The following is a 24,340-nucleotide window of genomic DNA, read 5'->3' as shown; positions in this document are numbered from 1 at the left end:
AATTTTCTTGAAAATTTGAGAATTTGCTAGTCATATTTGAAGCCTCCTAGTGTCCAAAAAAATGAAAAGGGGGTTGAAATAATGATGGCAACATAAAGTAGACATATGGTCTATGTTAGTTATTAACTATTTTGAGTGGTATGATTATTTGTCTCACAAGCAGAAAATTTAACATTTTGCATATTGCTAAATTTTCCATTTTTTCACGATATTTTGGTATTTTTCACAAAAAAACACAGACTGTATCGACCAAAATTTACCACTAACTTGAAGTACAATGTGTCACGAGAAAACAATCTCAAAATCACTGGGATAAGTAAAAGCAAAAAAAAGTTATCCCCACTTAAGTGAGACATGTCAGATTTGAAAAAAAGGGCTCTGTCATGAAGGCACAAACTGGCTCTGTCATGAAGGGGTTAATATTTAAGTCCCCTCAGTTTCTATGTTCATTCTGTTTTATGAGTCATGCAAATAAATAATAAAATGTTTCATGTAACTGCTAAGAAAGTACATTTTTGTCTGTTTAGTTTTTGTGTGTGGTGTATTTAAAGTAATTCTTAAAATTAACATGAACTGTAACGTGAGTCACATGGAAAGACTAGAGAAAGAGAGAAAGAGAGATAGAAATAAATATGAGAGATGTGTGGGTTCAGTTTTACCTGGATATACTCACAGTGGGATCTTATTGTTTATCCAAAACACGTGACAGCCGATAGCCGATTGGAAAATTACAAACTTATGATAATTTGGCGATAAGAACCAAGTAAATCCGAACCTGCAAATAAATATATATATATATATATATATATATATATATATATATATATATATATCGTGTACAGACAGGCGGCACTGACAGGATTTTTTGTACAAAAGCGTGGTTTATTTCAAGCACGATCCAACATGTTTCGGGGTCTTGCCCGTCCCGAAACATGTTGGATCGTGTTTGAAATAAACCACGCTTTTGCACAAGAAATCCTGTGAGTGCCGCCTATCTGTACCCGATATCTGTAAGGTCGCATGACCCCAAGAGGAAGGCACCGGGTAATACAGCATATATTCAACCAGCGAGTGCCGGGCAACAAGACTTCTATATATATCTATATATACATATATATATATATATATATATATATATATAGATACTGTAGATAGATAGATAGATAGATAGATAGATAGATAGATAGATAGATAGATAGATAGATAGATAAATAGGTAGATAGATAGATCTTGTTTTTCTAAGCTAATTGAAATACACAGAATATGCAACTATCTTTTATGGAGTACAAAATTGGAAAAAGTAATCAGATGAAATCCAGTACATTGTGGCCCTTATTCAGATCTGATCACAGTACAAATTTGTTCTCAAGATGGACAAAACCATGTGCACTGCATTTGGGTGGGTGAGTTAAATTTGGGTGGGGTGTGTTGAAATTGAAATATAAATTGCAGTGTAAAAATAATGCAGCCAGTATTTACCCTGCACAGAAACAAAATAACTCACACAAATCTAACTCTCTCTGCACATGTTACATCTGTCCCACGTGCAGTGCACATAGCTTTGTCAGTGGCGTAACTAGAAATCTTGCGCCCCCCTGCCAAAAAAATTCTGGCGCCTCCTCCCTCTCAGTAAGAGCAACCTTCGGTGTCGCCGCCACCCTACCCTCCCCCAAGAGAGATCTACCTTCAATGTAGGGTCGCCTCATCCACCCCTGTAAGGCAGCGCTGCTGGGTCACCTCTGCATACAGGTGGCGCAGGGTCTTCCAGCGGGTCCCCTTCTATCCTCTGACTGTATAGAAGCCGCCACAGGGCCTCCTGCTCGGCACTGTACATATGGCGCCGCCGGGCTTACTGCTCCCCGCTCGTCCCAACACCCTCTCCTACAAGAGCTGCCAGGCGACAAAGGGACACATGCCGGGCGGACCGCCCGTAATGAAAAGCATGGGGGAGAACACTGTAGCCTGTGCAGCTGCAGGTTTTCATTGCATTCTTTTATGACAGCTTCCGGCTGTCATTGGCTGCATGTATGGCAGATCGGCATTGCAGCAGAGTGGCCAGAGACTCTGGTCCACCCACAGCCCCTACTTTAATTTTGACTCTGGCTCCCGCAGGTCACTGCACCAGGACCATGCGCCCCCGTGGCACTGACTCCCCCCGTCATGGCTAGGGCTGCGGAGCCATAGCTACGCCACTGGGCTTTGTCCATTTTGAAAACAAATTTGTATCAGATCTGAATAAGGGCTTTAGACTGTGGTAGAAGTTATGACACTATGGGTGAGATTTAATAGGATGAGAGTTTCAGAAAGTGAGAGATTTGCTAAGAAATCTCCAGTTTTTTTAAAGCGGCAATCATTTACACTGCAAAACCAGTTTGATTTTGCAGTGTGAATGATTGCCGCTTTTAAAAAACTATATATATATATATAGATAGATAGATAGATAGATAGATAGATAGATAGATAGAGAGAGTGAGTAGGTCGGTGGACAGCACTCCCATATACACAAGTTAATTCTGCCCCGGTGCCTTCAAGGTTAACAACATAAAAAGGATATATTCTTCTATTTCCCATGCAATTCTCTCGCAGTTTGCTCCAAATTGTTTGTAATCATCTAGAAACAGAAGAATTATCTTAGAAAATAATATGTACTTAGTCCATAGTATCTCAATGACTTTATTTTTAATTAATTATCCAACATGCTTGTCCATGTCTTTGGGGGAAATTTACTAAGCTGTAATGGCTGAGCCGCTATATGAATGGTTTCAAATGGCTTCAGCCGTGTTCTGCATTTTTTTTAGGACAGAGATCTCAGCAAATTTACATAGCTGTTGAGTTCTCAGGATTCCTATATGAAATCATTCATATTTGGCTGCTGAGTTTACCGTCGGTCAAATATGGCCGAGCCTGAAGCATCATACAGATCAGTGAGACCCATGTGATGCTTCTATGTGTAGGATTAGGAAAAAGTAAGGTACTTGTGTAGTTTCATGATGGCAGCCTAAGCTACGTTGTCAGTGTAGCCCAACGGCTGCCTAGAGTAGTCAGCGTAGTGTCCCCGCGGCAGCCCTGTGTAGTTAGCGTAGTGTCCCCGTCAGGCAGCGTAGTCACCGTACTGTCCCCGTGAGCTGCAGCTATGTCCCCGGCATCCCTGGCAAGCCTAGTGAGCGCCTCTCACACAGCGCCAGTAACCGAGAGATCCTCTGTGCTGGCAGATGCCTGCGGAGAGACGTTCATGCGGGCGCCGGCAGAGAGGCGCTCCACCTGCCTGGGATGCACAAGCGTCTCAAACACTTGTGCATCTCAGTAACTCTTGTGGCAGGATATGGCAACCCTGCCCATATCCGCTTCAGGGAGACGGGGTTAGGGCATCTTGTGCACAAAGGGGGGTGCGGGCGCAAGTGCGTCTCATGCACAATAAAGGAGGAATTTTCCAGTGCTCCATGTTACATACTGCCAATGCCTCCTTTTCAAACTATCCCACTATCCAAGGCAGCCCGAAGCATGGCAAGTGTAGCAAGCGGATGCATTACGCATCCTCATGACCTGTTCATACCCCCACTGCAAGTGCAGCGAGCCACCGAGCACAAAACGAGGGGCCGCGGATTACTTGACGTGTATTCTGAGTGTGCTCGCCACGCTTCAGGCTCGGTGGCTCGCCACACTTTATACAATCAACTTCATGCTGACGTGGATAGTGGGGGTATGAACAGCACTATCCACACTTCGGGCTGGCGTGGATAGTGGGGTTGTTTAAAGAAAACATTCACACCTGCCATATCATACATCTGAAACAGTAATGACCACATGTGTTAACTGGCAACTGGATTTTAGTGAACAATAAAGAAGAAAAAAACCAAAGAGCAATGTTCAATAATATCAAATAACAAGTCAAAGAAACTATAAAAACAGTCATTCTTCACTTTCTGCATTCCCTTCAAATGCAGCTGATGTTGACGCAGCTGCGTCAGCATTTGTGTCGGATGATTTGTCAACCGTTGGCACCAGAGTTAGTGCGTGTAAAATGCGCAGGAAAGCGTTCTCTGCACCAAACAAACGCCTGCAGGAAGGAGTCATGGTATTGGCACGCAGTGCCCCTCTGTCTCCTGTTCCTCCACTTGCATTAGCCCCAGAGCCTTTCAATGTTTTGGGTATGAACCCAAGTGTCCGGGTCCCTGGAATTGTAGCAGTGGTTGACGTGCGCATGATGGTAACCCGCCTGCTCAAGTTGTGTGTTGTACGCGCGCCAACAGTCTGAGTATATAGTGGTACCGGTTCAATATGCGTCTGGGTGGCGGACATCAGGGTGCTGGCATCACAGCTGCCCACTGGTGTTACGAAACAATCACCTGTCTCACGGCATATGCCACCAAAGAGCCACTGCTGAGGCAGGACGCGTCCAACATGATTTTTGCGCTGGACAAATAAACTTTCACCCAGCTCAACAATTTTGCTAGGCCCGCCAATCCAGCGTTGGGGCTGCGGCATCAAATCGAGGGTACACGCCTCCCGCATAAGATTGTTAAAATCACTGTGGTTTTTTGGAAATCATGAGGTGGCACTCTAACAAAATGTAATGCTTGTCAGCTCCTCTGCCCAAGAAAATATGAAGCGCAGAAGGGTCATAAATGTCAGGTGACATCCGTGAAACCATTCCGTGGACCGGACACTGACCTTCTCGCCACAGCTTCTTATGTGGCAGCGCCACATCTGCTCCTTTACATTGAGCCTCATAGGATGCCCGTTGACACAGGTCTGTGTCTCTGGAAGCAAGTGGTGGCGTTGTAAAAACTCAACCGACTCCTCCTCCATCTGTGGCAGGTTAAAGATGGTTAATGCTTTGGCAACTGACACAATGAAATTAGTGGTGAAAGAATGCACACTGACTACGCTAACTGCATAACGCTGACTGACTACGCTAACTGCGTAAGCTCTGGCTAGCCGTGCTGCGGCACACTGATTCTGACAAGGACTCTGACTTTGCTGGCCATGGGAACACTATGCTGATTCTGACAGGGCCGCTACGCTGACTACCTAACTGCTGCCGTGAATCTTCACAAGTACCAAAAGTAAAAAAAAAAATTGATAGGGTTCCTCAATGAGTATAACCAGCCCCGGGCTCTTTGATCCAGTACTGGTTTCTGAAATATGAGGGGGGGGGGGGGATAAATAGGGGCTCCCCATATATCATAAACCATAAATATGGTCTAGGGGGGAAACACGCCTTTTTTAATTACTTTTTACTTTTTCTAACCGCATTCGCCCCTTTGTAAATTTGCCAACCACAGGGTCCTAGTCGCAGATAGAATCAAATGTTTACGAATGAGTGCATTCATACTCATTCCATCTTAGTATATTTCCCTATTTGTGTCTAAGGTTTTACACTTACAACCCCTTGGTTAAAGCCCTTCCCTAGAGAACCTGCGTAGCAAATCCTTTTAACCCGCCTCCATGCCAAGGCAATCTCTCAAGTCTTACCATCAGTCTTCAGAGCGGCTGCCACCATCTCCACACACTTGTCTCTCACAGAGTCACCTGTTGCATAACAGGGTGCTAATAGCACACATGAGGGAGGACTGCTACAAGTGGGGGAACTTGCCAATGCTTCACTTGGTCTACAGTTTAAAAAATAACATTGCATTTAAAAGTTAGACTATAGAGGCATATCATATCATTCAGTTATACTTTCAAACTTTTGTCACCTTTCTTCTATGGTATTTTTAGAAGATTTGCTGGATCCATTGCGAGCTCCAAGATTTAGGGAACCATCAGAGTGTTTCCTGTAGTGCAGATGTGGGGGAATGGTTAGCTACTGTTTGCGGAAGAGACAATGCTAACCATTTGATTCCAGTTATTAACATATTTACCTTTCTTCTTTGGTGTTACTTGAACTTTTACATGAAGCAGATGATGATGGGAGTGAAGCATTCAATGAGAGCCTCCTAGTGAATAAATATATAATGTAGAGGTCATAATCAGTTTTTGGGCAGTTCCAACTTCCTGCAACTAATTCTCACCTTTCTGGCTTCTTAGAAGAATGAGATGAAGACTGGACATCAGTAGACTGGCTCCTGCAAAGAGTATAGAGATAGCTTAAGGGCAAAGGTGGGATTCAGCAGGTTCTCACGGTTCTGCAGAACCGATACCTAATATACATCGGTTCTGCAGAACTGTTGGCTAAGCAACGCTGCGGACACTCACAAGATACTGTAAGCCGCTGTGACAGCCAGGCACAGAGAACTGCATGCTGCCCGGCTGTATACACAAAGCAGGTCCGCCATTGTCCGGGGCTATTCTGAATGCTACTGCTGGACCGTGAGCCAATAGGAACTTGTGGTCCGGCAGCCAATAAGGAGCAGCAGTGATGGCTCCTTATTGGCTGCTGGGCAGCGAGCTCCTACTGGCTCGCGGTGCAGTGGGAGAATTCAAAATAGCCAAGGTCCCAGTGGCAAACACAGGATTTTCATGGGGGCTTTCTGAACCGGGGCTAGCTGCAATCTACTTATGGAGTGCCGGCAGGTTTGGATATATATATATATATATATATATATATATATATATATACATACAGATGGCGCGCCTCACACTCAAACTCTCAGCCTCCAAGAGGCAATCCTGAATCCAACAGGTGTTTGCTTAAAATAGAAATCATGAGAGGGAGCGCTTCATAGTGTGTAAATCAGTTTTAAAAGAATTTATTAAAGGCACATAAACAATAGTACTGACAGCAGAGATCACATACCAGACAAGGCAGTACTAGACACCACAGTAGAATCGCATGAAATGCTGTGAGCCCAGGAAGATGTTGGAGCGGATACACTCGGCCAGTGGCGGAACTACCATGGGTGCAGGGGATGCAGCTGCTATGGGGCCCGGCGGCTGGGGGGGCCCGATAGACAGCAAGCACTCCCCTGCACCGTGCTTAGTTTTTATTTTTATTTTAGAGAGCCGCGGCCGCCTGTATTATGTTGCTCGCTGGAGGGGAGAGAGCAGCGAGCAGAGTAAGGAGCCGGGCGGGAGGATGGGCGGGGGCGCTAGTCCGGAAGAGAGACTGCGAGGGAGAAGGGACTGTCTGCCTAGCGCACTAGCGCAGGCACGGCAGTGGAACACTACTCAGTCAGTACTACTGACGTCGATGCGCGCCGAGGGAGTCCAAGTAATGTGCAGTGGTGGCTGTGTCCACAGAGAGGTACAGCCACTCACCACAGTAGTCGCCACCTCCTGCTCCCCGCCGGCTGCCGCCTATACCCTATCCTCCCCGCTGCCTACAACCCCCACTCCCCTACAGGCTCCTCGTGCTCCAGTCCCCACTAGGAAACCATGGACTGAGCTTCAGGAGACTGCTGCTACTTTCGGCCATAGTACTGTCTGTCTTTGCTCTGACAAGCAGATCGGGGACTGACAGCCAAACTTCTGGAGACAGCGCAGGGGCATTTTGACTTTGCTGCTGTCAGTGAGTGCTCACAGATAGGCAGTCGCTCATCCTGATTGACTGCCTGTACGTGAGCTGTGATTTACTTCAAGAGAGCGGCACATTCAAAATGCTGCTGCCCTGTCTCTACAAGTTTGGCTGCCAGCCAGACTCAGTCAGTCCCCAATCTGCTTGAGTCAGAGACAGACAGTCGGAAGGGGCGGAAGTAACACCGGTCTCCTGAAGCTCAGGAGATTTGTATGTGGCTCCACAATCTCCTTCTATGCCGCCCGGGGGTCTTTGGGCCTGAGACACCAGTCCCATTTGTCCTCCTCCTGATGGTGGCCCTGCAACAGCACGCACACCTGCCCCCCACTCCTGCTACTGTTTCATAATTAAATGGACCCCTATGCTTCCACATGCTTATGTGCACTGCCTCTCATACTCCTACACCTGTGAAGCAGAGAGGAGCCGCTGTGCCTGAGGAGCAGCGTGGGACAGAAATGCGGTAAGTTTGTAATTGTTGCCTAATGTGTAATGGGCTTTGTGGTATGTCACTTAATGTGTAATGGGCTTTGTGGTATGTCACTTAATGTGTAATGGGCTTTGTGGTGTGTCCCATAATGTGTAATGGGCTTTGTGGTGTGTCCCATAATGTGTAATGGGCTTTGTGGTGTGTCACTTAATGTGTAATGGGCTTTGCTGTGTTTCTACTAATGTGTAATGGGCTTTGCGGTGTGTCCCATAATGTGTAATGGGCTTTGCTGTGTTTTTCCTAATGTGTAATGGGCTTTGCGGTGTGTCCCATAATGTGTAATGGGCTTTGCGGTGTGTCCCATAATGTGTAATGGGCTTTGCGGTGTGTCACATAATGTGTAATGGGCTTTGCGGTGTGTCCCATAATGTGTAATGGGCTTTGCTGTGTTTCTACTAATGTGTAATGGGCTTTGCGGTGTGTCCCATAATGTGTAATGGGCTTTGCTGTGTTTTTCCTAATGTGTAATGGGCTTTGCGGTGTGTCCCATAATGTGTAATGGGCTTTGCGGTGTGTCCCATAATGTGTAATGGGCTTTGCGGTGTGTCACATAATGTGTAATGGGCTTTGCGGTGTGTCCCATAATGTGTAATGGGCTTTGCGGTGTGTCCCATAATGTGTCATGGGCTTTGCAGTGTGTCCCATAATGTGTCATGGGCTTTGCGGTGTGTCCCATAATGTGTAATGGGCTTTGCGGTGTGTCCCATAATGTGTAATGGGCTTTGCGGTGTGTCCCATAATGTGTAATGGGCTTTGCGGTGTGTCTCATAATGTGCAATGGGCTTTACGGTGTGTCGCTTAATGTGTAACAGGCTTTGCGGTGTGTCTCATAATGTGTAACGGGCTTTGCGGTGTGTCTCATAATGTGTAACGGGCTTTGCGGAGTGTCTCCTAATGTGCAATGGGCTTTGCGGTGTGTCTCATAATGTGTAAGGGGCTTTGCGGTGTGTCTCATAATGTGTAACGAGCTTTGCGGTGTGTCTCCTAATGTGCAATGGGCTTTGCGGTGTGTCTCATAATGTGTTACGAGCTTTGCGGTGTGAAGGGAGGCCACATACTTTTTTATAGAATGTGTCCATTCTTTATTTTAGAAAATATATATTGGAGGGGCACGTTTGTTCACACTAATGGTGGCCACACACGGCGGGATGCGCACTGGTAGAGGCCTGAGTTAGGGGGGCCCCATTATAATTATTGCTATGGGGCCCACAAAGTTCTAGTTACGCCTCTGCACTCGGCAATATATCCATAGCGATAGCGGCAACGGTGGTCAGTTCCCCACAGGTGACTCGGGTCAGAGACAACGCTAGGCCATGTCCCAATGCGTTTCATCATCGACTTAGTCAGAGGGCTAGCCTAGCATCAGTCTCTCACCCATTAATAACAGGCAAAGAGGATCGCAATCATGGTAGCAGCTGATTTTTAACCCTTATTTGTTACTTCTTATCGGCGCTTTCATTATATTTAAATACGTTTTGACTAAGAGGCATATTGACCTCAAAACTGCTAAACTACCAGGATTACGCTATCCTTAATAGATGACAAATAATATGGCAATTCATATCAATAAACACTTTACATAAAATCCATTTGTACATAATATGTAACAATACAATTACAATAATTTTAAAAATAAATACAATTATGTGTAAGAAATTAGTACAATCACTAATATAAAAAAACAATTATTAATAATATTAAAAATGGAGTATATTAACCGAATCGTATCAAGGAGATTGCATTTCAAAATATGGAAATACAGTCAAGCAGAACAAAAACTAATAAAAAATAATAATGAACGGACAACATTAATTCCAGATTAGGGACTCAAATTAACTAATAAATGCAGTGATTTATAACCCCTCATTAAATCCTTTAGGGCTAAGGGTTCCCAGGTGATACATCCAGAAGGATTTTCTTTTCAATAACAATTTATCCCTATTCCCCCCTCTAATGTCTGTGGTAACGGCTTCAATGCCAACAAATCTCATACCAGGAGCATATAATTTCAATAATAAAAGTCTAGAATTTCTTGATTTGACACTCACTGTGAAAGAAGACAAACAAATGAACATTGAAACCTGCACCTTCTTTAAGAAGGTTGATAGTAACAACTATTTACAATATGACAGCTGCCACTATAAAAAAATGGAAAAACAATCTTCCATACTCGCAACTTTTAAGGTTGCGACGGAATTGCAGCACCATTGATGTATTTGAGCAACAAGCTTCAGTCTATAATCAGAATCAGCTTTAATGGCCAGGTATACTTGCGTATACTAGGAATTGGTTTTCGGGTTTGCTGTGCAGCAGCCAGGTGGGTAACAAGTAAACAGCATACAGTATAAACAATAAACAATATGAACAGGTGGGGGAACATGTACAGTCATATAGAAAGTTATTCCGAGGGGGCAACATGTTAGATTATGTGCAAAGGGTTATGGCGCGACTAGACAGTGAGGAGTTCATGAGTTCATGTGTCAACAGGTGAACCACTTGAGGAAATAAACTTTTTAGGCTTCTGGTGGACCTGGTGGGAATAGCCCTGTAGTGTCTGCCTGATGGCAGCAGGTTAAACAAGCCATGGCCAGGATGTAGTTGGTCCTTGACTATCTTCGTTGCCTGCTTTTTTGCTCTGTCTCTCTCGCTGGCGGAGCCGTACCAGACCAATATTGAGGAGAACAGACTCCACAGTAGAAGAGGAGCAGAAGCTTCTGTGGGATGTTGAACTTCCTCAGTTACCTAGGGAAGAATAGCCTCTGCTGCGCTTTTCCAACAATAGTATCAGTGTTGGGCCCCCATTTAAGGTGCCGGGAGATTGTGGTTCCTAGGAACTTGAAGGAGTCCACTAGCGACACCACACTGTCAGCAATTGTTAGCGGAGGGACACCAACAGCCTTCTTCCTAAAGTCCACTACCATCTCAACGGTTTTGAGAGGTTTGAGCTCTAGATGGTTGCTGCTGCACCACCGGGCCAATCGATCCACTTCTTGCCTGTAGGCCGATTCGTCCCCGTCCTTGATAAGACCAATGACGGTAGCGTCATCTGCAAATTTGAGGTGCAGTCGTTGGTGTACAGGGAGAAGAGCAGGGGTGAGAGTACACAGCCCTGGAGGGCTCCTGTGCTGATGGACCGCACTTGGGAGGTGAATTCCCCCGCTTTCACAACTTGTTTTCTATCATTCAGGAAGTCCACAATCCAAGAACACGTAGCTTCAGGGACTCCTAGACGGAGTAGTTTGGGATGTTGGGGATGATTGTGTTGAAAACCGAGCTGAAGTCGACAAACAGGACCCTTGCATAGATACCAGGCATATCCTGGTGCTGCAGAATGTATTGCAGGCCCAGGTTGACTGCGTCCTCAACGCATCAATTAGATCGTTAGGCAAACTGGAGTGGGTCTAGCTGGTGGCCAGTCACTCTAGCTCTTCCACTGGGAACAGGTAGAGGCAGACAGGAAAGCAGTGGGTACAGGGCACAGGCTTAGCAGGTCACCAACTCTCACTACTTCAATTACTAGTATGACAGTGGAGGAGCCAGCGCATGTTAGCTGGATTTAAAAGTCCCTTGCTGGTGTTTGGCTGTCAGCAGGACCCTCCAGGATAAAGTGGAATGGGGGAGATATGAGGTGACCCCAAACACCAGTGTGCACAGAATTTGCTACAGCATCCCCCCCTGCAAGCAACAGTCCCCCCCCCCCCTGTCTCTCTTCCTAACACTCTCTCTTGATCTCTCTGACACTGTCCCCCTGATTCTCTCGCCCTGACACTCTGTCCCTTATTCTCTCTCTCTCTCTCTGTAATACTCTCTAAGATGCTATCTCTCTTTGCTTCTCTCTCTGTCTCTTGCTCTGTGACACACTCTCTCTCCCTCCCTGAGGGGGGGGGGGGGCTTCCAAGATTTTTGCTATGGGGCCCAACAAGTTCTAGTTACACCCCTGGCAACCAGCATGTATTCCCCCTTGGCAACCAGCATGAAGCCCCCTTGGTATCCAGCATGAAGCCCCTGGCATCCAGCATGAAGCCTCCTAGCAATGAGCATGTAGGTAAGTGGCACTTATGTTTCAAATATGTAATGGGCATCATGGTGTGTGGCATAATGTGTAATGGGCATTGCGGTCTTGGCTCATCCTTAATTGAGCTGCTACTCTTTATTTTGAGCCACATTGGAACATAAATGTAAATTAAGTACTTTCTGATATCTTAATTTAGGGCCTTTCAGTAGATAGATATATACTGGATATGCAAATTTAATATTTGGTTTGCACAGATTAGCTTGTGATCATGGTTAAGCTTGCCTATATCATGACAGCTCAGATCTGATGGACAAGTGCCAGACTGAATTGCCCTAGAGATTTCTAGCAAGTATTTCTAATCGGAAGGGTGGGCAAGCCTCCTGCATTCCTGTCCATTGCATCAGCCACGCCCCCTCCTTCTGTCAGTAAAATACAGCCAATTGTGGCTCTTCAATGACACAGATTGCGGTATTTAGCCCCTTCCTATAGACTTGAAAATCATGGCATTTACCGTGATGGAGTGGAGCTTGCAGACATCAAGTGCCCCATCCCCCCCTCCGGGAAGTGCTGCATAGAGTCTCCTCTCCGGGCTTCTCATAAAGGGCCTTATTCTAGTTCACTCTTTCTGACAAAATCCTTCTTAGATGGACAAAACCATGTGCACTGCAGGTGGGGCAGATGTAAAATGTGCAGAGAGAATTCGATCTGTGTGAGTTATTTTGTTTCTGTGCAGAGGAAATACTGGCTGCTTTATTTTTACACTGCAATATAGATCTCACTTTGAAGTAAAACCCCACCCAAATCTAATTCTCTCTGCACAAGTAACATCTGCCCCACCTGCAGTGCACATGGTTTTGTCCATCTAAGAAGGATTTTGTCAGAAAGAGTGAACTAGAATAAGGCCCAAAGTCTCAAGAACTAGACTTTTTTTTCAGACTTAAAAAGTAGACAAGTATGCATAACACTGTATTTGTGAAAAGCATAAAAAAATTAAATGGTGTGAGAAGCTCTTACCGTTTCATTTTTGAGTCCTTGGAGGAATTTGACTGGTTTTGAGATGGAGAGTGTATTTCAGGACTTTCACTATATGAGAAAGAAGGAATATGCCTTCAGTTATATGTCTAGTTCTTCATATAAGTATAGCAGTTTCTCTGGTGTTTTGCCCGACATTTTTCTTGACATAAACATAAGTACTGTTTGTGCAATATTGATTGTCCCTTTTCTTTGTATTTATATATTCTGTTATGTCAGAATATACCTTGAGGTAAATCTTCTTTTTGCTGTCTGCCACATTTACAAAAGACAGTAATATATTTTCAATGATCTCTGTGCTTGTCCTGGCCTTTTCCTGCTTTCTCCACTGCAGGCAGAGATGGTGTTTTTGAGTGAAGTTTTGCTTCCTTATAAATACAGGTTGTGTGCATTGAGATTTAACTTCTTTAACAACATTCCAAGCAAGGAATCTGAACACCAATTCCTTGATAACATAACTTTAATACACTTAACTTTAGAGTTCCAATGGTATTAAACGCACACTCTCTCTGCATTCCATACCCGGTACTTAAACTCTCAGGGGGACATTTACTAAGATGGGAATTAGACTTCACATGTGATGCTGCTTGGAGATGACATTATCTCCAAGCGCTGATCGCCGCCGCCGGGACCTGGACCGCTGTGCTGGGGGCAAGCCCAGCACTAAGGTAATCTGCTGGGCTGCCCCCAGCCCTTGCCCGGGAGGTGAATGGATGCCGCACACAGGCATCCACTCACCTCCTCTGCTGCCGCTGCTGTCTGCAGAGTATAGCAGACATCAGCGCAGGCTGTCTGTGCCTCCCCGTCCAAACTGCAGACGCTGCGGTCGGATGACCTGGCATACCCAATTACACCCTCCACCCAGGTCCTAGCCGTGTTCTACCCAGGTCAGGACCTGGGTAGAAGTCCCATGTAAAGGGACACGGCGTGTCCCATTTATATCGCCGCTGACCCGGGTCTGACCCGCCGAAGACCCAGGGTTTTGTGGCGGTGTAAAAGGGGTATAATTAACATCTTAGTAAATTTCCCCCTCAATCTCATGTACTACCATCAGACACTTAACACATGGAGCTATTTGCTCCAGCATAGGGAGCCAAGTCATTCTAAGTGCTGTATATGAAAAAGGTGGTAAGTGTCAGTTTAAACCATGAAGATATACAGTATGTAGAGTATTATTATTATTACATTTTATTTATAAGGTGCCACAAGTGGTACACAGCGCCGTACATGGGGCATATATTAGAACAACACAGGGTACACAGAACTAAACATAACAGTAACTGAAGAACAAAAACAGAGCACAGGTAACAATTACATACCCTCCAACATCTGGAAGGTAGAAATCGGTACACATTCAGAAGGGGGCGTGGCCATTGACAAATGGGCGTGGGGAAAAGGGGCGTGGCCCCTTTCCGAACGTGTACTAGGCTTTTTTCCCCAAAAAACTAATGGGGGAAGACACCAGACTGGGGAGAGAATAACAGCTGGATGCCAGTTGGCATCCTAAACACATCCCATTAGGGATCCACATATGTACTGCAATGCACTCCCTCCCACTAATGCTGCATATACTGCACTCACCGGTGCCCCCACATGCACTAATCCCTTCCCCTCTGATTCCCCATACACATTCACTACACTCACCCCATCTACCTCAATGCCACTGCACTTCACTCACCCTCCCAGCTGAGCCTTTGGGTCTCCGGACACTGCACACAGGACAGTTTGCCAGCCTCGTAGTACTCCTGCACCGAGCAGTCCTACGGCCACTGCAGGGGAATGGAGTAGCTGAGGCCGCGGCCTGAGAGGCAGCATATCATGGCCAGGCCACAGCACAGCATCCGCAGCCCTCCGAGCCGGGACCTAGCAGAGAGCAGCATCCCGATGTCAATGGCCCCAGTTCCCGTCATACAGCCGGACCCAGACCCTTGAGCGGCGGGGGAGGGGAGAGAGAATGAGTAAAGACACAAGGCGGCTGGAGGAGGCAGCAACCGGCCGGGCCGGTGCAGAGAGTCGCACATGTGAGGGGACATGGTGCTGCTGTGTAACACGGCTACTTCCAGATTGTCATTGCACCGCTGTGATTATACGCAGTGCAAGCCTGAGCCTCACTCTGTAGCCAGCCCCTCTTTCCCGTCACCCACCTCCAATCACACCACCACTTATGATTGGCTGCCCGGTCGCTGTGTACAGTAACCTCCGAGACGGATGCCCGCTCTCCAAAAAACGGTACATTCGGTACACTTTGATTTAGCCGGTACAGACTGTAAAAAAACGGTACTGTACCGGCTAAATCGGTACAATTGGAGGGTATGCAATTAGCAGCACAGTTCTTAGTACACAATACAATAGAAAAAGAGAGGACCAGTCTGTATGTTACCAGGGGCAAGTTGTCAGTGGAGAGAGCTGTAATTAAAATGCAAGAAGAGGGCTGTGAGAACAGGAGGGAAGAGGGTCCTGCTCCAAGGAGCATACAGTGTAGAGGGAGGGGGAGACAGGCGACATGAGGTGCAGGCAAGGAGACCTGAAGGCAAGAAGTGAGCATGGCAGGGATGGCCAGGACATAAAGATGAAGGTAGGGAGAGCGGCTTGGTACTAGGTTAAGGAGAGCGGTCTCAGTACTAGGTTATGTCACTCATGAAAGGTACCAGATGAGGCAGCCATATTGGGTGCACTACGTAGGATTACCCTGGATGGAATAAGGTCATGCCTAAAATGGATTACAGAAAATGTGGTGGTTGCAGCATCCTAAATCTTGTAGAAGGGTCCTTACACAGTGAAACCCATGTATTTTTCATTGTATTCACGAGTGCACCAGGTGACAGCCATGGTGGGCACACTACAAATGTTACACTGTGTACTTACACCGTAAAGGATGTGTCACTTTCCCTTTAAAATTACCTGTGTATCTGGTTACATTCTCATGGACTGAGCAAATGTAATTGATTTGAATTATTATTATTTTTCTTTTTGTGTTATTCATGATATATCTATTTTATTGATCTAAATGCTTGCATATTTTATTGAAATGTATGTTGTAACCTTGATTAAGTCAGAATAATAAATTACTGTTATACTGAAAAGGATCATATACTATTTAATCTGTGACAGCAACAATTTCCTTAATTGGAATTTAATATTGAAATTTTTTTCTACATACATACATACATACATACACACACACACACACACACACACACACACACACACACACACACACACACACACACACACACACACACACACACACACACGTAAAAAGCTTACCTTCCCAGGCGCAGTAATTATTGCCAATTTTCCTCTTCTTTTCTTTCTTTGTGGGGTTTCTTTGGCCAAAAACCCACCAATTACTTGCGGCGGGAAATAAATTTGTTCTTTAAATAAACTAGATCCATATTTATGTTCCTATTAGCTACATAAAGCACGGGGAGTGGTAGTGTTTAAAGGCACTACAAAATTTTCATTAATCTTAAGCAGCCCATACACGCTGCAATGCGGGCTGTCCCGATGTGTGCTTTGAGGTGTGCGCTCCCGCGGCACCTCATCGCACAGTACAAAAAGTATGTGCTGCACATACTTTTTGTACTTAGTTCTCCTCACATTGCATTGCATTGCATTGCACAACGCATGCATAGGCAATGCAATGTGATGTGATCCGTGCTATTTAAGCCCACAACGCACGCCCGCACCGGGGCGTGTATGGGCAGCTTTAAAGCTACATATTTGTTTAAGAGCAATATTAAAACGGACGTACAGTACATTCTTATTGCACACTAAATGATTTACCGTTTCAGTTTTGGATCCTTAATAGCAGGCTGCTGGATCAGAGAATGAAAAAAATCAGGACAATCACTGTATGGCAAAATAGAAAGTAATAAGTTAGTAATAAGTCTGTGTCCATATACAAACAATGAATATAATGATGTTATTTGGATATCTTGGTTCTCAAACTCGGTCCACACACAGTTCACGTTTTCCAGGTCACCTGACTAATTACTGACTGACACATTTTAAAAGATCCACAGGTGGAGCTAATTATTTTACTTTATTCTGTGAGGAGACCTGCAAAACATGCACTGTGGGCCTTATTCTAGTTCACTCTTTCTGACAAAATCCTTCTTAGATGGACAAAACCATGTGCACTGCAGGTGGGGAAGATGTTACTTGTGCAGAGAGAATTAGATTTGGGTGCGGTTTTACTTCAAAGCGAGATCTATATTGCAGTGTAAAAATAAAGCAGCCAGTATTTACCCTGCACATAAACTAAATAACTCACCCAAATCTAATTCTCTCTGCACATTTTGCATCTGCCCCCTGCAGTGCACATGGTTTTGTCCATCTAAGAAGGATTTTGTCAGAAAGAGTGAACCTCTTTGAAAACCTGTGTCTTGGAGCACCAATGAAAATACTGTTCCTAAATAGAGGCCTTATACTGTAAGTAGGCTATTTCTGCATGCAGCATGTTATATGAATATGCACACACATGCACTCCTTTTGTCTCCCTGTATTGTTCCTTTGTACGGCGCTGCGAAACACTTGTGGCACCTTATAAATAAAATAATAATAATAATAATGCACATAGACACTTGAATTGCTGGGGGTGCAGTAAAGACTTTAAGTTTCTGCAGGGGAAGGTGGAGGAGAAGGCAAGGGACATAGCAGACAGGAATATACAGCAGCGTAGCTAGCTGGCACGTTGCCCGGTGCAAGGGCATGTTGCACAAGTCCCCCCATTTGTAGTAAATGCAGCATGCTCTGAGATGATAGCCACGCCCCCCCTAACCCCTCTTACCCGATCAATGTACCTATTTTTTTCTCTTATGCTGCAGCATGTGTGCAGCGGGAAGGAGATCGGGTACATGGACCATGCGCCGCCTGCCCGTGACTCACACAGCCAATATTGTGTGAGCCATGGCAGGATGGCGCAGCAGTCAGGACACAGAACAGAAGGCAGCAGACAGGGCAGGGATGCCATTTGCGGTGCACGGCTCTGGTGCCCTATGAACTTTCGGTGCCTGGAGCTCTCGTGCTCTGCCAGCTCTGTTCTCGCTACACCCCTGGGAATACAGCATCACCCCAGGGAAAAGGAGCAGGCCTAAACTACCTGATGAGTCCATGCAAGCAGGCAGATGTTATAGGCCACAGGACCACTGCACTGGCAGGCAGGATAAACAGGTGAAGTTTGGGAGCTGATGGGAGGCTTTTCCAATAGTTTAAGACGTGGTCTGTGATGATTCATGGACAATATTGTCCCCAGCCAGCACTAGATATTCACAATGGCACACGGAACAGAGGTAATCATAGCTAGATCAAGCATACCCTCCAACTGTACCGTTTTAGCCGGTACAGTACCGTTTTTTACAGTCTGTACCGGCTAAAACGAACTGTACCGATTGTACCGATTTTCTGGCTAACTCTGGGAACTCTGGGAGATGTAGTTCATAACATCGCCAGCTGCTTCCCAGGGAGCGTAGGAGAGCAGCCGGCCAGGACTACATCTCCCAGGGTGAACGGCGGTGGTACATGGCAGGCCCGCCTCCCCCTGTTAAGAGACTCCTGTTGTGGGACGTCACGGCTGTGGGGAGCCAGTGACTGAATGTGTAGTCCTCTCCCCTCCCCAAGCCGCTCCCCCAGCCTTCCACCAAAGCACAAGCCACTGCTGCTGGGATCAGAGAATGACCGGCGTGACGTCACCAACGTGCAGCCTGATCTGCCGCAGCATGGAGAAACTGACAGCGGGGAGTAATGGAACCTGTGTTCTTCTGGCCGGACACAGCCGACGGGACTGTTCTAGGTAGGGACAGCCAGCCCGGGATGTATTTTTAAGTGTGATATGTAATAAATAAAAGGGTCATGGCCACGCCCCTTTTCAAATGGCCACGCCTCTATGGCCACACCCCCTGGCCTGTACCGATTTTTTTCATTGGAAATGTTGGAGGGTATGGATCAAGGGGGGATGCAGGGAATACTGTACCCTGGGCCTCCCTCTCTCAGGGGGCTCCCTGGCCAGAGCATGGGGACACTAAGGGCCAGATGTATCAAGCTTCAAAAAGTGACAAAATGGAGAGTGATAAACTGCAAGCCAATCCTAACTGCCATGTTACAGCATATTTGCCTACGTTTGAAAACTAGTTTCAGGGAGATTATATTTGGTAGTAGAGTTTTACAGAGCGCCCCACTGAGGGGGAGTGTCATGCTCCACCCGAAAGGGCGTGTCTAGTTCCATATGTGGAGAGATTGTGAAAAGAGATTGCAAACATGGCACCTAGAAGCATGGGTGTGTACTGCTACATCTGAGAGGAATCTTTTAAAATGACCTATATCCAAATGCAGATGAGCCCCAAAGCAGTTTGTAAGAGCTACTATACTTGAAGATGTATAGTATACAATGTAAATGTATATATCTCTCATTCCTTTTTACCCCCAAAACATACCTCCCAACATGACCCTCTCCAGGAGGGACACATCGCTCTGTTCCTGAACTTCCCTCTTAATGTATGATTGCCATCACCTGTGTTGAAACTCCTTTCTCAGCAATTAACCTGTTCACCACAGGTGTTGGCAATCATAAATTAACCACTTGAGTGGTATGCCCGGAAATTTCTCAGGCTCAGCTGCGCTGCCGCAGCGGGCTGTCCTGGAAAAGTTCCGGGCATACCACTAAAATGAAAGTGTGCGCCAGTGGTGTCCAGGTGTGCACCACTGGTGCACCACCTGTCCGGGCAACCCCCCAGTGGCCGCTCTGATGTCCCCTCTCCTCCCCTCAATCCACCCCCCACCTCTCAGCTCCGGGGACTGTACGCCGGAGGTCCCCTGCCCCCACCGCCATTAGTTCTATTGATTGACAGGCGGCAGGCTCGGGGATGTTCGGGGCGGCACGGGGGACTCGGGAGAGTTCAGGCACCCAAGTCCTCCCGAGCTGCCGCGAAACATCCCGAGCCTGCCGCTTGTCTGATGACTGACATGGGGCTGGGGCAGTGGCGGCACGGGAGCTCCGGCATACTAACGCCGGAGCAAAGGTGAGGGGGGGATTGGTGGCGGCGGCTTCTTATGATCTGTGGTGAGTTTTGCTGGGGCAGGACAAACCTGCCCTGGTAGGTTTGTCCTGCCCCAGCAAAACCCACCACTCAAGGGGTTAATACCCCTTTCAGACAGAAAACAAAATTACCGGGTGAAGCAGTTCTACCCGGTAATTTTGTGCATAACACGGGTCCTTTTTCTGTGTGAAAGGGCACACCCGTGTCGTAAATCCCGTATCTCCGACTCTGGAATTGACCAGGGTCGAGGACACGGGATTTACGACCCATGTTGACCCTTTCACGCAGAAGAAATACCCATGTTATTCAGCAAATTACCGGGTAGAAATGTTCAACCCGATAATTATTTCTTCTGTGTGAAGGGGGGGGGGGGGTCAGGCTGCTCCCGGCAAAATGACACGGCATTTGAAATGCCATGTATTTGCCGGGATTTTCAGAATTTTCTGTCTGAAAGGGGTATAAGAGGGAAGTCCAGGAACAGAGCGATGTGTCCCTCCTGAAGAGGGTCATGTTGGGAGGTCTGCCCAAAATGCAACAGTGTAATGTGGGCTAGGTGAAATGAGGGAGATTGCTAGAATAATAAGGGGGAGAGGGAGATTGCTGCTATATTAGGGAGTCTCCTACAGAATGCAGGAGGGTAGGCAACTATGTGTTACAGGCTGGGTGTAAAAAATGACACTTAAGAGCTGATTAGCTTTTTTTTTCACTCTTCATTTTATCACTTTTTGAGGCTTGATACATCTGGCCTTAGGTATTCTAATACCTATCCCAATGTGTAAGTAGTACAGAGGCTGCTGCTATTCCTGCATGTGACAAGATAGATTATACAATAGTTTACTATTTTATAAAAATAAAATAAAAAATACAGAATTAGGTGGTGCTATAAGCAGTACCCAAGCATTGTTAAACTATTTCTTTAACCCTTTGAGTGCCAAAATAGGTGTGAAAATTGCCTAGCAAAACTTTTTATTCATTATAGATTGTAAGCTTGCGAGCAGGGCCCTCCTACCTCCATGTCGGTTTGTATCTACCCAGTTTTAATCAGTGTTGTTTCCAATTGTAAAGCACAACGGAATATGCTGCACTATATAAGAAACTGTAAATAAATAAATAATCATAATGACCTGTTATGTTTACCTTATATAGGGAATATTATCTTTTTTTTTACACAACATTTTTATTTGATTTTATATAACACATGTGAGTGATGCTGGCATTCTTAGCGTTTATTTTGCACATCTCACAGAGATGTTGGCACCAAAGGGTTAAATTTACTCAGCATGACACCAACCATGCTTCCCTTTGAGATGTTAATAGCTAACAGCATAAAGAAGATTTGCTTGTCACTAGACGCAGGTTGCTGTCCGTTTGGGGATGGAAATAAGCAGTGCAAAATAGGTTATTATTGGAGATACCTATGATTTATCCATTGCATAACTTTTGTTAAAATGAGAGAAGCTGAATAGTCTTTATCTGGCTTTTCCCAAAAACATACGTACACCCCTTAGTTGGGTTTGTCAACTCATTCACTTTAACAGCAGACACACTTACTATATACAGGTTCTGTGACTGACTAGAGGAAATATGTATCCTGGCTGTGTATAAATAGCTACTGTACAGAGATGAACTGACTCAGGTACGCAGTTGGTATCTGTAGCTGAGTCACTGGTTGTAGGCATCTTAACTGTCAGTTAAGAGGCAAGATAAGTTACTGTCCCCTTCCCATGTCTGACCTAAACCTGACTTACAGTTATGCATACAAAGGCCCTTATTCTGATCGGTGCGGATATATCCGCGTGCGTTCGGCCCGCCGATGTTTTGTGTCTGCGCATGTGCAGAGGCGTCTCTGCGCATGTGCGAGCGGGGCGTACGGCCAAATCCCGCATGATATGTGAAAACTCCGAACAGGGGGTGGAGAGGGGCGTGAAGGGCTATTTGGGCTCATTACCATATGCATACGCCCCGCGTTTCATGGGAGTTCCCATGAAAACGCTGGGCGTACGTATGGTAATGCGGCCGTGACGCACGTGTAGGGGGAGGACATATGACATCGCCGGATGTCAGCTGCCCGCCCAGATCCCTGCTTTTGCACGGAAAAATGTCCGTGTGGTCTGAGGTTGCGGGTGCTGGTGGAGCACTCGGTCCTGCATTCGATGGTCTGCGACCATCGAATGATGGGGGAGGTTCCCATAGATGGAGGAGGCGTATTCCGTGAAAAATACTCGTGCGGTCCGTTCGGACAGCTTCTTACCGCATACGGACAGAGTTGGCGATCCGTATGGAAGGCGGGGTTTCGCACGCACGGTCCTGGCCGCATATTCGGCTCCGGCCGCACCGATCAGAATAAGGGCCATAATGACAAGTAAGCATACCATAATATGAATATAATATTTTTTTAAATAATAACAAGAAATACAAGCTGTTAATTTCTAAAAAAAACTTTAGAAGCTTTTGATGCTGTACCTAACAGTATGCGCTTAATATTTATTTTGTATTTAAATTTACAAGAAAATTGTAATGCTTACTTTATATGTACTCAGAAAATGTGATCACAAAAAGAATAATTTTAAAAAATAAATCGAATAAACAAAGAGCACTAATCCATGGCACTCACCATTTCTAGATTCAGGTGCAATGCGATAGTGAGTGTAGAGCCCCTGTGGTTTCTGTTTAAACAATGTTTCATAAACAGGTGGGTTTTTTTTGGGCCATTTGCCAGATAATATGAATGATAACTCACAAACTTTTCTTTCACTCATGGTTAGTGGTTGGGTGAAGCCAGGGGCGGATCCAGGATAAAATGACAGGGTGAGCACCATGATAAAAGAGGGTTTGGGTGGGGGAGGGGCGGTGTTAGTGGTGCCAGTGTACATGCTAAGAGAGCGGCAGAGAGAGGGTGGGAATGGGATTAAAAATAGGTCCTGCATTTAAAGTACGCAGGCCCACCATGGCGACAAAAGTGAAGCATGTAGTTGTGCGCGCACCAAAGGCGCGCTCCGGAAAAGGGGGTGTGGCCACTCTACACGTGTCCTTGAGTGTAGTGTACCACACCAAATACAACTTCTACACATTATGCAACAAAATACTAGACCCCATTATACTTGCCCCTTACACATGATGCCAAATGGAATGAGCCAAAATTCACATAATGCCACATGGATTGAGCCAAAATTCAAATAATGCCACATGGATTGTGTCAAAATTCACATAATGCCACACGGATTGAGCCAAAATTCACACAATAACACACGGATTGAGCCAAAATTCACATAATGCCAAATGGATTGAGCCAAAATTCACATAATGCCACATCGATTGCGTCAAAATTCACATAATGCCACACGGATTGAGCCAAAATTCACATAATGCAGCACGGATTGAGCCAAAATTCACATATTGCCTCACGGATTGAGTCAGAATTCACATAATGCCACACAGATTAAGCCAAAATTCACAATACGCTTAATAAACAGGGGCATTGTCCACCAAAGGCGCGCATTACACATTTACACCATAATCTCCATTACCATAATCTCCAAGGGTTCCATGCTCATTGCCAGAGGTTCCATGCTCATTGCCATGTGGGATTACATGCTCATTGCCAAGAGGGAATACATGCTGAATAAATGGGGGACAGCTGCTGCCAGGCAGAAGTGATAGTCACTGACAGTGGCAGAGCCTGGCTGTGTTCAGAGCACTGCAGGTCCTGGCTATTTGAAATAATACCCCTTTCACACCAGAAAATGCATTCCCAGATTGGTCCCTTTTACACCAGCTTAGTCCCTGCATTTTTTGGTGTGAGGGGGAGAGAAAACCACCCCTCCCCCCCTTTAACCCGGAACCAACTGACCCATTTACATGAGACAAGGATCATATTGAAGAACTTTTGATTTGGCTTTGAATGATTTTGTTCCAGTGAAACTGGAACGTTTGGTTCAGAGTAATCTGCCCTCAAAGAACATGAACAGCCATGAAATTACATTTCAAAAATAAAAAAAATCGGTTTACCCGCTATATCTCTGGAATTGATTGACCGATATGGACCAGCCTGATATCATATTGAAGGCCCAGCGATTTGGAATTGAATGAGATCAACTGGCAGCCGTCGGAACCGGGTGGGGGTTGGAATTAACGGGTCCCATATTATCCTATGGGGAAAAACGTTACAGCTTTGCCAGGTGATATCTCCGGTTCCCGGGGGGGCTAGAGACACGGGGCTGGGCTCGTTGGAAAGCCCTGGTCCTCAGCTCCAAAACGGAATGAGAGGGGGGGCATGTGCCCGGGTGCCCCCCCCCCCCCCGAATCCACCAATG

General features: G+C 45.9%; 1 protein-coding gene across 7 annotated transcripts in view; it reads right to left on the bottom strand.

Moving 5' to 3' along the window:
• Nucleotides 1-24,340, bottom strand: part of LOC146060306 (transcription elongation factor A protein 3-like) — a 62,827-nt gene that overhangs the window by 24,889 nt on the left and 13,598 nt on the right. For 3 of the 7 annotated variants that reach the window (XM_083173352.1, XM_083173356.1, XM_083173353.1), the window contains 7 exons: nt 16,777-16,842; nt 12,973-13,041; nt 6,015-6,068; nt 5,865-5,939; nt 5,700-5,777; nt 5,476-5,612; nt 2,555-2,611 (listed from right to left, as the gene is read on the bottom strand). In XM_083173352.1, the coding sequence (XP_083029478.1) occupies nt 2,555-2,611; nt 5,476-5,612; nt 5,700-5,777; nt 5,865-5,939; nt 6,015-6,068; nt 12,973-13,041; nt 16,777-16,842 (536 nt within the window). The remainder of the gene's footprint in view (nt 1-2,554; nt 2,612-5,475; nt 5,613-5,699; nt 5,778-5,864; nt 5,940-6,014; nt 6,069-12,972; nt 13,042-16,776; nt 16,843-24,340) is intronic. The other 4 variants (XM_083173354.1, XM_083173355.1, XM_083173357.1 and 1 more) reach the window with 2 other exon arrangements.

Source organism: Crinia signifera, chromosome 2, assembly GCF_055691185.1.
Source record: "Crinia signifera chromosome 2, ASM5569118v1, whole genome shotgun sequence".
NCBI lineage: Eukaryota > Metazoa > Chordata > Amphibia > Anura > Myobatrachidae > Crinia > Crinia signifera.
This window is presented reverse-complemented; position numbering and strand designations above follow the sequence as displayed.